The 15,265-nt window shown below is 41.8% G+C and overlaps 1 protein-coding gene across 12 annotated transcripts in view; it reads left to right on the plus strand.

Annotated features, from left to right (window-relative positions):
- Positions 1–15,265, plus strand: part of igfn1.4 (immunoglobulin like and fibronectin type III domain containing 1, tandem duplicate 4) — a 33,474-nt gene that overhangs the window by 3,413 nt on the left and 14,796 nt on the right. For 9 of the 12 annotated variants that reach the window (XM_024383642.2, XM_024383651.2, XM_024383667.2 and 6 more), the window contains exons 2-13: positions 1,869–1,962; positions 3,972–4,004; positions 7,517–7,639; positions 11,621–11,760; positions 11,933–12,032; positions 12,239–12,323; positions 12,426–12,612; positions 12,809–12,922; positions 13,222–13,390; positions 14,028–14,300; positions 14,402–14,638; positions 14,949–15,008. In XM_024383642.2, coding sequence (XP_024239410.1) covers positions 1,914–1,962; positions 3,972–4,004; positions 7,517–7,639; positions 11,621–11,760; positions 11,933–12,032; positions 12,239–12,323; positions 12,426–12,612; positions 12,809–12,922; positions 13,222–13,390; positions 14,028–14,300; positions 14,402–14,638; positions 14,949–15,008 — 1,570 coding nt within the window. In that variant the 5' untranslated portion in view covers positions 1,869–1,913. The remainder of the gene's footprint in view (positions 1–1,868; positions 1,963–3,971; positions 4,005–7,516; positions 7,640–11,620; positions 11,761–11,932; positions 12,033–12,238; positions 12,324–12,425; positions 12,613–12,808; positions 12,923–13,221; positions 13,391–14,027; positions 14,301–14,401; positions 14,639–14,948; positions 15,009–15,265) is intronic. The other 3 variants (XM_024383646.2, XM_024383685.2, XM_024383677.2) reach the window with 1 other exon arrangement.

Genomic DNA, 15,265 nt, shown 5'->3' on the forward strand with positions numbered 1-15,265 from the left:
CCCATGCACTTCCTTTTTTCCAACCCAAGATTTAGTTGAGACCTCAACAAGTGCAGGGACACATCACATTCCTTGAGCAAACATATTGCCCCTCAATCTAGAGGCTGCCAGCCAAAGGAGGAATAATATTCTATCATCGGGGAACACTTAGGATGTGAGGGAAAAACTGTTAGATAGAGTTTCCTATAGAAAGCCACCTGGTCTGGTACCACCAGGAGCAGGCGATCCCAACCTTTTCTCTCCAGTGCCCCTTTTTTCTCATTTGAAAAATATCACGCAATACAACACTATATTAATGCAACACTATATTAATGCAACACTATATTAATGCAACATCAGCTCTATTTTGTATTTTTTTGGGGGGAGGGTGAAAACCTATAAGAGGGAAGCTTTCTTAGAGCAGGGTTTGAGAGCTCTGTTTTGCATAAATACTGTATAACTTCAATTAAACGCAGCCTCAAATAGCCGCCTGTCCCGTTTAATCGCCAGGGATCGATACACATTTCAGGAAGTAAATGCCTGTTTCAAATAAACACAGGGTCTAAATGTATTGTATATCGGCACACACTCTCCATGGTGCTGAAGTGTGAAACCCGGGGTGTATGATAGGCAGCTTAGTCTTTCTTTTATTATTCATTTTACACAGTTAATATTGGTCACAATAAACAGTGTGGTAGTCTTTTCAACATTTTATTGTGCAAAAGCTGTGTGCATTAAGGAAATAGACGCACGGCTCAAATAGAAGCCTGTTTCTAATAAGCGCTGATTGTGATTACCGATTGAAGCAAATAAATGCCAGGGCTATTAATTGAAGTTTTACTGTAAAACCACTTTATGTGAACCCCTTTATATCCATTACACATCAGAGCCATCAGAGCCTCCAGTCTATCTATTTTGGTATAGCAATACATTCAGCTGTCTTAGAGTAGCAAACCATCTGGGTAATAAAAGCATCCAGGAGGGTGCTCTTAGTGACATCTACTGCACATTTAACCAATGACATTTTGTATATACTCAATGTAGGAAAATAACTCTCAATATGAGGAAATCAGACCATTTCTAAAATGGACAGTCCTATACAGTAACAGTACAGTCTGTCTTTAGAGGTATTAGACTGGGTACACAAGCATTACACATTGTAGATGGTCAATTTGGAAAACTATTCGCTCAATGAATTCTCTATGGTTCTCCTGCAGTACGTCTTTAAAAGTCCTACACCGGGTACACACGCATTATACATTACCCTTCAATTTTGAGTCACTGCACTCAATTAATACCTTGGTTCAGTGTTTCCCAACGCTGGTCCTCCAGTACCCCCAACAGTATACATTTCTATTGTAACCCTGGACAAGCACACCTGATTCAACTTGTCAACTAATCATCAAGCCCTCAATGAGTTGAATGAGGTGTGGTGGTCCAGGGCTACAATGAAACTGTGTACTGTTGAGGGTTGGGAAGACCAGGGTTGGGAAGCAATGCCTTGGTTGATCAGCAGAAAAGGAAGACTTTTAGCAAGCAGTAAAGATATACCGCAGCCTGACAAACTATCCCAGATGGTCATGTTTCATGTCCTCACCCCACGTGCAACTTAAAAAAAACGTAGATGTTAAATCAATGTCAATGGCAAGTCACGACTTGTAAACCAATGCTCAATCAGAGGAGGCAAAATAAAAGAGAAATGTAGAGAGAATAAAACAAAATACCATTCTTAATGGTCTCCCACAGGATCATGGGACAGAAATAACATGGAAATCAAGAGAGAGGGATCATATGTACTGTACTCATTAACTCTCTTAGGTCTTGTGACACCATATTGCTTCCAATGCTCAATCCAATAATAGAATAATCTGTTTCTCTATCTACTAAAGCTGAAGACATTCTGCTGAGTCTACCCAGCAACCAAAACTTCCAAGATGTGGAAAAAGAAAGCAAAGGTCGCGGACCAGACGGCCACTGGCCAAGGTATGTAGATAATGTTATCCCCCACATTCTCTGCAGGTGAAGGTCAAGAATACCAGATTAATGGATGCCAGAAAACACTGTCAACAACATCTTCAATCAAGAGTATATAGTCTCTGTTGCTTTACTTGTAGACATTAGCTTAATAATAACATCATCATATAACCACCATCATCCTCCTCATCTTACTACATTTGTGTACTACTACCAGTACATTCTTTCAGTTCCCTGTCTGCAGTAGAAAGTTAATCTGATTCAAAAGGGGATGAAGTAGACTACCCACAACAGAATGACAGCGTCAAAGGAATTTTGAAGACAACGAAATGACAACAAGACTACTGAACACAGCTCAATGCACCATGCAGCGCAGTAACTTTCATCCATTGAAGAAAAACATCAGCCCGAAAAGCCTAAATCACATCACATAGCTCCTGTTGGCAATTAAGCCTCTGAGCGACAACAGTGAATTATATTATAGTACAAGACTACAATTGGTTGTCAACTGTGGGATGACATAATCAGGGGAACACATCAATGCAAGGGAACAACCCGATTATCTGACACCCTAAAAACGGAAATATAGAGCAGAAGCCCTTTCAGGAAAACTAGAAACCCTTCACTCAAATCTGACATCAGAGAAGACATAACAAAGTCCTGAATGTATAGAATGGGGCCTGAACTGTAGAGAGGAATCCCCAAATGAATTACAGTGATGGGCACAAATCAATATCAACATCAAGCAAGAGAGATGGCATCCAATACCTAGAACGTGCATTTATAATGTAGCCCATGTTAATGTGCTCTTTAACGGACCTTCATGAATCATCCTCTATTGTTCATTGTCATTAACGGTATTCCATTGGGACGCAGTCTTTTTAGTGTTGTATTTCCTTTTTTCCCCTCTTTTGTTGTTATGTGTATTGCAAAGATACAATGCAGTTCGAATATCTTAATTTCCTAATACTGAGTGTCAGTCCAGTCCATTTTCTATTTTAACAACACCCTACTGATATCTGGATCTATGTGCTCTATGTATCTATGTGCTTCACAATAGCGTGTCCAGTCTCAGACGAGTTTGGCGAAGGCAGGCGGGGGGAAATAACGCTTCTGTTCCCTCTCACTGTCGAGGCATGGAGGACGAAAATGCAATGGGTTTGTTATGTACGACAATGTACAGTTTTACGTACGGGGATATGTTCTACTGCATATTTGATCTGATCTAAGCTGTCACTTACACAATGTGTAAGCCTGGATCCTCGAGGAGAAGAAATGAACAGTTAAATATGATTAAAAAAATGTTAACAAGGTATATTCTAACATCTAATATGTTAGAATATACATACTGTGTTAAGCATGGTCGTGGTTGAGTATTTGGACCGAGATCAATAAAACCACAAGCCAGTTTTAAAGAGAATGAAATTAAAGATAGCAGATATGACAGTTGCATTGCAGAATGCATCAATGCAAGAACAAAAAGCAACAATTACCTGACACAGTGTAACAGACATTATGGAGAAAGACTATGAAACCCTTCAGTCAAGGGAGATAATGTAGAGGACATAACACCGCCTGGTATATGATACATTCTCACATAGAGGACATAACACCGCCTGGTCTATGATACATTCTCAGTAGTAGAAAACATGTATGGAACATGGTCCAATACATGGGAGATACATCTTCAAAACAGTTACAGTTATGGGTAAAAGACAAAACCAACATCAACACAACAAACATCACAAGATGCCCATGATGATCAGCATATGTATGTTGGGAAGTCATCTGTGTCCAACATCAAACGGATTACTGAAACATGTAATGCAGTTGATTGCAGTCTTCGGACGTTTGTTTTGCATTTCCTGTTTTTTTGTGTGTATATTGTAAAGTGTGTCACAATATCTATGTCTTTTCTAATACTCAAGTCTTAAGCCTCAGTCCAGTCCATTTGGCATTTTTAACAGTACCCTGCTCACATGTGTCCTGTATGTGCTTTCCCAACTTTACATGAGCAGGTCCTGTCTCAGACGTTTTCGAAAAAGAAGGAGGTAGGCAAGGGGAACTCTAAAGGCTTGTTCCCCTCATTGTTACTTCTGAGGCATGAAGAATTCACCTAATATACAACGGGTTTGTTCTGTTCGATGGCGTACGGTTTTACGTACGTGGATATGCTTTATCGCATATCTGTTGTCACAAATGTATGTACAAGCATGGATGCTCGAGGAGAAGAAATGATCCAAAAAATATTCAATACATTATAACATTAAACATTCTAATAGGTATCTAATATACAGTGGGGCAAAAAAGTATTTAGTCAGCCTCCAATTGTGCAAGTTCTCCCGCTTAAAAAGATGAGAGAGTCCTGTAATTTTCATCATAGGTACACTTCAACTATGACAGACAAAACGAGAAAAAAAATCCAGAAAATCACGTTGTAGGATTTTTAATGAATTTATTTGCAAATGATGGTGAAAAATAAGTATTTGGTCAATAACAAAAGTTTATCTCAATACTTTGTTATATACCCTTTGTTGGCAATGACAGAGGTCAAACGTTTTCTGTAAGTCTTCACAAGGTTTTCACACACTGTTGCTGGTATTTTGGCCCATTCCTCCATGCAGATCTCCTCTAGAGCAGTGATGTTTTGGGGCTGTTGCTGGGCAACACGGACTTTCAACTCACTCCAAAGATTTTCTATGGGGTTGAGATCTGGAGACTGGCTAGGCCACTCCAGGACCTTGAAATGCTTCTTATGAAGCCACTCCTTCGTTGCCCGGGGTGTGTGTTTAGGATCATTGTCATGCTGAAAGACCCAGCCACGTTTCATCTTCAATGCCCTTGCTGATGGAAGGAGGTTTTCACTCAAAATGTCACGATACATGGCCCCATCCATTCTTTCCTTTACACGGATCAGTCGTCCCGATCCCTTTGCAGAAAAACAGCCCCAAAACATGATGTTTCCACCCCCATGCTTCACAGTACGTATGGTGTTCTTTGGATGCAACTCAGCATTCTTTGTCCTCCAAACACGACGAGTTGAGTTTTTACCAAAAAGTTATATTTTGGTTTCATCTGACCATATGACATTCTCACAATCTTCTTCTGGATCATCCAAATGCTCTCTAGCAAACTTCAGACGGGCCTGGACATGTACTGGCTTAAGCAGGGGGACACGTCTGGCACTGCAGGATTTGAGTCCCTGGCGGCGTAGTGTGTTACTGATGGTAGGCTTTGTTACTTTGGTCCCAGCTCTCTGCAGGTCATTCACTAGGTCCCCCCGTGTGGTTCTGGGATTTTTGCTCACCATTCTTGTGATCATTTTGAACCCACGCGGTGAGATCTTGCGTGGAGCCCCAGATCGAGGGAGATTATCAGTGGTCTTGTATGTCTTCCATTTCCTAAGAATTGCTAACCAATTGCAAACCAAGCTGCTAACCTAACAGGTAACCTGTTTCTGGTGTCCTTTGACAGCTCTTTGGTCTTGGCCATAGTGTAGTTTGGAGTGTGACTGTTTGAGGTTGTGGACAGGTTGTCTTTTATACTGATAACAAGTTCAAACAGGTGCCATTAATACAGGTAATGAGTGGAGGACAGAGGAGCCTCTTAAAGAAGAAGTTACACGTCTGTGAGAGCCAGAAATCTTGCTTGTTTGTAGGTGACCAAATACTTATTTTCCTCCATAATTTGCAAATAAATAAATAAAAAATCCTACAATGTGATTTTCTGGATTTTTTCCCCTCATTTTGTTTGTCATAGTTGAAGTGTACCTATGATGAAAATTACAGGCCTCTCTCATCTTTTTAAGTGGGAGAACTTGCACAATTGGTGGCTGACTAAATACTTTTTTTACCCCACTGTATGTGCGGTTTGATGACGTATGGTTTTACATACGTGGATGTGTTCTAAGATCATCAAAACATGATTCAATTACTGATAATGTGGAATATTTTGTGTGTACAGTACCAGTCAAAAGTTTGGACTCACCTACTCATTCAAGGGTTTTTCTTTATTTTTGCTATTTTCTACTTTGTAAAATAATATTGAAGACATCAAAACTTTGAAATAACTCAAATGGAATCATGTAGTAAGCAAAAAAGTGTTAAACAAATCAAAATAGATTTGAGATTCTTCAAAGTAGCCACCCTTTGCCTTGATTACAGCTTTGCATTCTCTCAACCAGCAGTCTTGAAGGAGTTCCCACATATGCTGAGCACTTATTGTCTGCTTTCCCTTCACTCTGCGGGCCAACTCATTCCAAACCATCTCAATAGCATTGAGGTTAGGTAATTGTGGAGGCCAAGTCATTTGATGCAGCACTCAATCACTCTCCTTCTTGTTCAAATAGCCCTTACACAGCCTGTAGGTGTGTTGGGGCGTTGTTCTGTTGAAAAACAAATGATAGTCTCACTAAGTGCAAACCAGATGGGATGGCGTATCGCTGCAGAATGCTGTGGTAGCCGTGCTGGTTAAGTGTGCCTTGAATTCAAAATAAATCACAGACAGTGTCAACAGCAAAGCATCCCCACCCCATCACACTTCCTCCTCCGTGCTTCATGGTGGGAACCACACATGCGGAGATCATCCGTTCACCCACTCTGCATCTCACAAAGACACAGTGGTTGGACAGATTTCCAGCGGTCTAATATCCATTGCTCATTTTTCTTGGACCAAGCAAGTATCTTCTTATTATTGGTGTCCTTTAGTGGTGGTTTATTTGCAGCAATTCAACCATGAAGGCCTGATTCACATAGTCTCCTCTGAACAGCTGATGATGAGATGTGTCTGTTACTTGAAGTCTGTGAAGCAGTTATATGGGCTGCACTCTGAGTTGCAGTTAATTCTAATGTTTATCTTTGCTTATTTGAGCTGTTCTGCCATAATATGGACTTGGTCTTTTCCCAAATAGGGCTATCTTCTGTATACCACCCCTACCATGTCACAACAAAACGTATTTGCTGAAACACATTAAGAAGGAAAGAAATTCCCCAAATTACATTTTAACAAGGCACACCTGTTAATTGAAATGCATTCCAGGTGACTACCTCATGAAGCTAGTTGAGAGAATGCCAAGAGTGTGCAAAGCTGTCATCAAGGATGGCTACTTTGAAGAATCTCAAGTATAAAATATATTTAGATTTGTTTAAAAAAAAATGTGTTTACTACATGATGTGTTATTTCATAGTTTTTATGTCTTCACTGTTATTCTACAATGTATAAAGTAGTAAAAATTAAGAAAACCCTTGACTGAGTAGGTTTGTCCAAACTTTTGACTGGTACTGTATGTTAGAATGTTCATATTGTTTTATAAAGCATGGTTGTTTCGGTTGAATATTATTTGGCTATACATTAATAAAACCACACAAAGGATGTAAAGGCAGTGGGATTAATGATCGATCATGTGAAATGAGCATATGATTGTAATGATGATAATGGTCATGTCAAAGGAGAATTACTTCTCAATTAACTCACCTGGTTAAATAGAGATTGCATAAATAAACTAATCAATATAAATGTTGATTACTGTTAAGTTGCTAATAAATCAATAATTTCCTGTTACCAGTTGGGATCAAGAAGAGATCAAAAGTCCCTGGAGTTATGATCACGCAGTATGTGGAGGAATTACCAGATGGGAAAAGCCACCCTGACTTCACCCGCAAGCCCATCGCGTTGACCATTCAGGAGGGTAAGCATGAAAGTCCACCACCATGTGGTTCAAACTCCACATCAGCCATCTTTCTCTATCACCACCTGCAGTGCAGGAATAATATTGAATCAATCCCTACTCTAACCCCACGACGATAAATGGTAGAGCGTGTGCCCGTGAAGTTTGTAGCTTTTTAGGCAAAGGTTGCGCACCAATCGTTATTTTAGTTTCTAATTGTTTTGTTTTTTTGTTAACATTAATGTAGATTCAAATTATAATGTGTAATGAGGGAATTATGGGCCATTGTGTTATCACTTTCAAATTGTAAAATTGTATTTGTCACATGTGCCAAATACAACAGGTAGACATTATAGTGAAATGCTTAGTTACAAGCCCTTATTAACCAACAATGCAGTTCAATAAATGAGGTTAAGAACATATTTCCAAATAAAACATTTAAAAATGTACACAATAAAATAACAATAATGAGGTTATATACAGAGGGTACCAGTATCGAGTCAATGTGTGGGGGAACAGGTTAGTCGAGGTAATTTTTACATGTAGGTAAGGGTAATGTGACTATGCATAAATAATAAACAGGGAGTAGCAGCAGTGTAAATAGTCTGCGTGGCCATTTGATTAATTGTTCAGCAGTCTTATGGTTTGGGGGTAGAAGCTGTTAAAGAGCCTTTTGGTCCTAGACTGGGTGCTCCCGTATCACTTGCCATGCTGTCTATGATGTACAGGGCCATACGCACTTCCCTCTGTAGAGCCTTACGGTCGGATGTGTCATGCCCTGACCATAGAGAGCTTTTGATTTTCTATGTTGGTTAGGGTGGGGTGTGACTAGTGTGGGTCATCTAGGTAATTATATTTCTATGTTGGCCTGGTATGATTCCCAATCAGAGGCAGCTGTTTATCGTTGTCTCTGATTGGGGATCATATTTAGGCAGCCATTTCCCCTTTGTGTTTTGTGAGATCTTGACTTTGTATAGTTGCCTGTGAGAACTATAGCCGCTTCACGTTTCATTTTGTGCATTCATTGTTTTCTTTAAGTTTCACTTCATAATAAAGAGGATGGAACCATAGCACGCTGCATCTTGGTCCACTCATTATGACGATCGTGACAGAAGATCCCACCAAAAACGGACCAAGCAGCGTGCCCAGGAGGAAAGCAAGGAGTGGAGGACATCCTGGACGTGGGATGAGATTATGGCAGGAGACAGAAGCCTGCCATGGAAGCAAGCGGAGGCAGCGAGGGAAGGACGACGACGAAGTCAAAGTTCGCGGCCACGATGCAAACCCAAAAGACAGCCCGAAAATTTTTTTGGGGGGGGCGGCACACGGAGTGGTCGGCGACACTGAGGGGTGAGTCAGAGACCGAGTAGGAATATTGTGACAGATTGAGCGAGGAGTGGGCGGCGAAAGTTGAGGGGAGTGAACCAGACGCAACTCCTCGTACTCTCCGCGGGGCGCGTGTGACCGGTCAGGCATCATGTTTTGCGGTGATACGCACTGTGTCTCCAGTGCGCATTCACAGCCCGGTGCGTTCCGTGCCAGCTCCTCGCACTTGTCGTGCTAAAGTGGGTATCTGTCCAGGACGGATTGTGCCGGCTCAGTGCGGCTGGTCTCCAGTGCGCCTCCTCGGTCCAGGATATCCTGGCCGGCTCTACGCACTGTATCCCCAGTGCGCGTTCTGTGCCAGCTTCCCAAACTTGCCGTGCGAAAGTGGTCATTTGTCCAGGACGCGTTGTAACAGCTCTACACTCCAGACCTCCAGTGCGCCTCCACAGTCCTGTACGTCCTGTGCCTCCCCGCACTCGACCTGAGGTGCATGTCACCAGCCCGGTGCCACCTGTACTGGTCCCACACATCAGGCCTCCAGTGCGCCTCCTCAGTCCAGTACGTCCTGTGCCTGCTCCTCGCACTTGCCCTGAAGTGCGTGTCACCAGCCCGGTGCCACCTGTACCGGCCCCACGCATATGGGCTCCAGTGCGCCTCCTCAGTCCAGTACGTCCTGTGCCTGCTCCTCATGCTCGTCCTGAGGTACCAACAGTGCCGTCTTCCAGTGACAGTTCCCGGTCCAGAGCTTCCGGTGACAGTTCCCGGTCCAGAGCTTCCGGCGACAGTTCCCGGTCCAGAGCCTCCAACGATGGTTCCCGGTCCAGAGCCTCTTGCAACGGTCTCCCGCCCAGAGCCTCCGGCGACGGTCGGTGGTCCAGAGCCTCCGGCGACGGTCTGCAGTCCAGAGCCTCGGTGGGGGTTCTCAGTCCAGAGCCTCCTGTGAGGCATATTTAGGCAGCCATTCCCACTTTGTGTTTTGTGGGATCTTGACTTTGTATAGTTGCGGCTGTGAGAACTATAGCAACTCATGTTTCATTTTGCATTTATTGTTTTCTTTGAGTTTCGCTTCATAATAAAGAGGATGGAACCATACCATGCTGCATCTTGCTCCACTCATTATGACGATTTTGACAGGATGACGAGCAGTGCCCTACAAGGTGGTGATGCTCTCGAAGGTGCAGCTGTAGAACTTTTTGATCCATGCCAAATATTGTCAGTCTCCTGATGGGGAAAAGGTGTTGTCGTGCCCTCTTCACAACTGTCTTGCCGTGTTTGGCCCTTAATAGTTTGTTGGTGATGTCGACACTAAGGAACTGGAAACTCTTGAACCGCTCCACTACAGCCCCGTTGATGTTAATGGGCTCTGACCTCCTCCTTAAAGACTGTCTCGTCATGGTCGGTGATCAGGCTTACCACTGTTGTGTCGTCAGTAATCTTAATGATGGTCCTGGAGTCGTGTTTGGCTGTGCAGTCATTGGTGAACAGGGAGTACAGGAGATGACTAAGCACGCACCTATGAGGGGCCCCAGTGTTGACAATCAGCCTTTCAGATGTGCTGTTGCCTACCCTTACCACCTGGAGGCGGACCATCAGGAAGTCCAGGATCAAGTTAGTGATGAGCTTTGTGGGCACTATGGTGTTGAACGCTGAGCTGTAGTCAATGAACGGTATTCTCACAGAGGTGTTCCTTTTGTCCAGGTGGGAAAGGGCAGTGTGGAGTGCAAATGAGATTGCATCATCTGTGGATCTGTTTGGGCGGTATGCGAATTGGAGTGGGTCTAGGGTTTCCGGGATGATGGTATTGGTGAGCCATGACCAGCATTTCAAAGCACTTCATGGCTAACAATGTGAGTGCCACGGGGCGGTAATAATTTCGTCAGGTTACCTTCACTTTCTTGGGCATAGGGACTATGGTGGTCTGCTTGAAACATGTAGGTATTACAGACTCAGTCATGGAGAGGTTGAAAAGAAGATACGTCCTGGTAATCCGTCTTTCCCCATGGCTTTGTGAATGTTGACCTGTTTAAAAATCTTGCTCAAATCGTCTACGGAGAGCGTGATCACACAGTTGTCCGGAACAGCTGATGCTCACATGCATGCTTCAGTGTTGCTTGCCTCGAAGAGAGCATTAAAGGCATTTAGCCTGTCTGGTAGTCTCGTGTCACTGAGCAGCTCGCGGCTGGGTTTCCCTTTGTTGTCCGTAATAGTTTGCTACCCCTGCCACATCGGACGAGCATCAGAGCCGGTGTAGAAGGATTCAATCTTAGTACTCTATTGACGCTTTGCCTGTTTTGAAATTATAGGCTACCTGTTTTAGGTGTTAATGGTTTTTGGGCAGTCATTTTGATGATGCCTATGTCCCTCTGATGGGAGTCAACATGTTGTTGCTACAGAGCTTTGCCAGGTATAAGAGAGTATTTGTGTGTTTGCGTTTGTAGCCTACTTAAGTCGAGTTATTATAGTATCGTCCAAGTATGATGATTGTTTTTCCACCAAGTATTTTTGCTAAAATATGTAGAGTACATGTATAAAGTTAATAACCAAGATTTCCAGTTGCAGCTCTATTTGTGCCCCTCTCAAGACGTCTTGAATAATTCAAATGAATGAACTTGAATAAACTACGTTGTCTCTGTACTAAATTGCTTCCTATTTGCACTTAACTTTCTTGTTCATCAGGTAAATTCGCCTTCTTCAAAGCCCTGGTTATTGGAGATCCAGAACCAACCGTGACATGGGGCAGAAATAATGGAGATGTGTCAGATACATCAAAATATGTGACAAAATATGACACTGCTACACGTGAGCACTTATTTGAGGCAAGTAAGAACAATAACCACATTATATGGATGCACAATAATGTGAAAATACATTGTAAAAACATTTATGAAATATGAAATCAATCACTCATTTTGTTCAAATAATGATTGGATGCAGGCTGGAGCTCTTTAATGGACTTCATACCAAGAACTGTGTTTGTTTTTTCAACAGATGGCCAATGTAAAACCAGAACAAGCAGACACCTACAAATGCTTTGCAGCTAATGAGTTTGGAAGAGCAGTGGTCACAGTGGTCCTCAATGTTATTGAAGGTAAGAGGCCAGATGAAAATGTTTTCTGTGGAAAGAGGGGTAGTGTTAATTTGAGGTTAGCACTTTTTTCACATTGTTTCTAACCAAAAATCAAATAAGAATAAATGTATTGATTGAACAAATTCCGGACATAATTATGCCAATGTATGTACTTGTTCAAGTCTTTACAATAGACTAGCTCAAAATATAATCTTTCTATCTTTTAGTTGGGTTCAAGAAAGCACAAGCCGACTCACAGGTGCAACCAGAGGCGGCTGTTGCAGATTTTAAATCTGTACTGAAGAGAAAAAGGTATTGCCATGGTTTAACAGTAACAACTGTGTATGCTTTATTTAAACTTTTATTAACTGTAAAAATAAGCATTGACGATATTTTTTGTTGTTATCATAATAGTAAAATTCGTCCCAAAATGGAAAAGAAAGAAGATGGAGAAATAGATCCAAAGTTTTGGGAACTCTTGATAAGTGCTGACAAGAAAGACTATGAGAGCCTCATGTTGGAGTTTGGAGTCACTGACTTCCGCTTTATGCTGAAGACACTGAATGAGATGAAGAAGGAAAGAGAGGAAGAGCAAGCACAGGTTTGCCTGTTATAATGCCATTGTTATTCACAGTAAACCTATCAATATCACAAGCTTATATTCCTGAGATCATAGAGTTCAGGGGTCTGAGTAAATCTCGATACTAAAGTAGTGGTCATTTTTTCATTTGTATACACATTTCATCCATACAATGTATAATTCATTCATTCTTTTTTTCATGTTTACTTTTATTCAGTTTATTGAAAACCTAGCTAACCTGAAACCTATTGAAGTTGGACCCGATGGCTGTGCAACCTTTACACTAGACATGGATCTCATTGAACAAAGCAGCAGGATATTCCTCTACAAGGTTAGACTCATCGACAGTGGAAGAAGGTTGTACATACAGATGTAGGATCTTAATTTCATTTTTAGTCAATCTACGTAACTTGTGTGAATCTATCACAATGTAAATTGCTACCATAGTTCATTTTCTGTTGGTGAATGAAAGCTACCAATGACGTAGTATGCAACTTGCCGTTCTGTCGTTCATGTGAACTGACTTAAAGTTGCAGTAAAATCCACAGTAAAAGACTTGGCAAAGACAGCACAGTTCTGTTGCTGATGACAGTTGTTCATTCCACTGTGTTTTCCCAATTCTCCCCACAGGATGGAGTGATGATTCCATACAGCAAGGAGTTGGGAGATACACTCAAACACAGCCTAAAGATAGTGGGCCGGAAGTATCAGTTCAGCATAAGGGATCTGTTTCCTGATGACGCTGGGCTCTACCAGGTGGATGTTGAGGACGTAAATGTATTCTCCACCGATTTTAAGAGTAAGTTCAGGAATACACTCTTAGATAAAAGGGTTATTTGGCTGTCCCCATAGGATAACTCTTTTTTTGTAGAAACCTCTGTAGAAAGGGTTCTATATCAAACCTAAAAGGGTTCTACCTGGAACCAAAAAGGGTTCTTAAAAGGGTTGTCCTATTACGACAGCCGAATGACCCTATAAGTTTCTAGATACAGTGGCGATTTTAGCGTGTAAAGCTTGGAGCAAACCAAAAAACTAAATTTGGGATACATGCCAGCAAATACACTACACAATGCAACACTAAACCAAAGCACAATAGCGAAAAACGTGTAGCTCAAAACAGGTGCCCTGAATGACGGGTTGCTACTGTCTAGATAGCACCTTTTTTTCTAAGAGTGTATCCATCCACACACCTTACGTCAATTTTACGAGAGTTGTGTAGAGCAATAACAATGGATGATTATTTTGCAAGCATCGTATGTTCAATAATTTAATAATTGTATACAGACATTGTCTAAATGAGAATGGGTTTAAGTGTACCTAAAATATTATTGAAATCTATAAAAATACATAGGAAGGAAGAATGTCTGCCATGCATGTTTAGTTATTAATAAACTGGGTACCAGATTGCTCGCTTATCAATGACGTGTCTTTTTCAGTTCCCATGGTGGACTTCCTGGTCAAGATTCAGGAGTGTAAGGCCATGGAGAGAGAGGATGCTGTGTTTGAGTGTGTCCTGTCACAGCCCTTCGGCAAGATCATGTGGGTTGGCAAGAACTTACCATTGGAGGCAGGGGATAAATATGATATTGAGGTTTCAGAAGACAAGCTCATCCACAGACTAATCATTAAAGACGTTGCTATGGTGGATAAAGGCATCTATGCCGCTGTGGCAGGAATCAAATCTTGCAATGCCTTTCTTGTTGTTGAAGGTAAGATGATGTACTGCACCAGTACCATTTCGCTGTCATTCCACTTCATGTTGACTCCATGTGTGACCCACTCAATCTCTCCGGTCATGTCTTTGGTCCAGCCGACAAGGGTGAACTCGGCAAAAAGAAACAACGTAAAACGACAAGGGCAGGAGGAGCTGGAGTTGACCTGACAGCGATTGCCCAAGAGCAGGCAGTTAAAAACACGGCAGACAGAGAGGTGCTGATGGAGAAGGTGAAATCAATCAAGAACGAGAGAGCGGCTAATGCCACTACAGCACCTGATACTTCAGCTGAAGCTAAAGCTAAAGTTAAGGGGGTAGAGGCTTCCCAAACAGGTAAGGACACTGATTGCAAGTATGACAGAGATCCATCTGAATCTTATTCCAGGTCATATTGTAGAACAAAATCTTTAAATTTTCTTTTCAGTATTTGCTATTATCCATGTATAATACATGGACATGCACGCTAGAGTACGTGGTGCTGTCTGAACTCTATCCTGATCATTACTATTATCTCATTCCAGGTCATGTTGTAGTTCATTGCTATTTAACCTGAAGTATCTACAGCATAAATGGATTGGAATATATAATTTAAAATGCATTTCTGACAGTCATTGACTTGTTGTGATGTTGGTTAAAACTGTAGGAGCTACAAAACAGGGACCGGCAGTAAAAGGGTCTGACCATAAATCCGTGGATAATGAGGGTAAGATATTATGAGGGATGTGTTTACCTCCGCATGTATACCATGTTAAATATGGAAGCCATTTGAGACATAATGGCTTTGACAGTCTGTGTGTTTTACTCATGATTGAGGATCTTGTTTGTCCACTCTAAAGATACATAGACTCTAAACTTCACAGCACATCAAAACAACTGATTTGTAGACTAGACCAGTGTCTCTCAACCTCCAACCTCTGGTCCACGGACTGCCATGTTGCTGACCGGTTCCTATGATGTTTC

The sequence above is a fragment of the Oncorhynchus tshawytscha genome, linkage group LG02 (assembly GCF_018296145.1).
Source record: "Oncorhynchus tshawytscha isolate Ot180627B linkage group LG02, Otsh_v2.0, whole genome shotgun sequence".
Taxonomy (NCBI): Eukaryota; Metazoa; Chordata; class Actinopteri; order Salmoniformes; family Salmonidae; genus Oncorhynchus; species Oncorhynchus tshawytscha.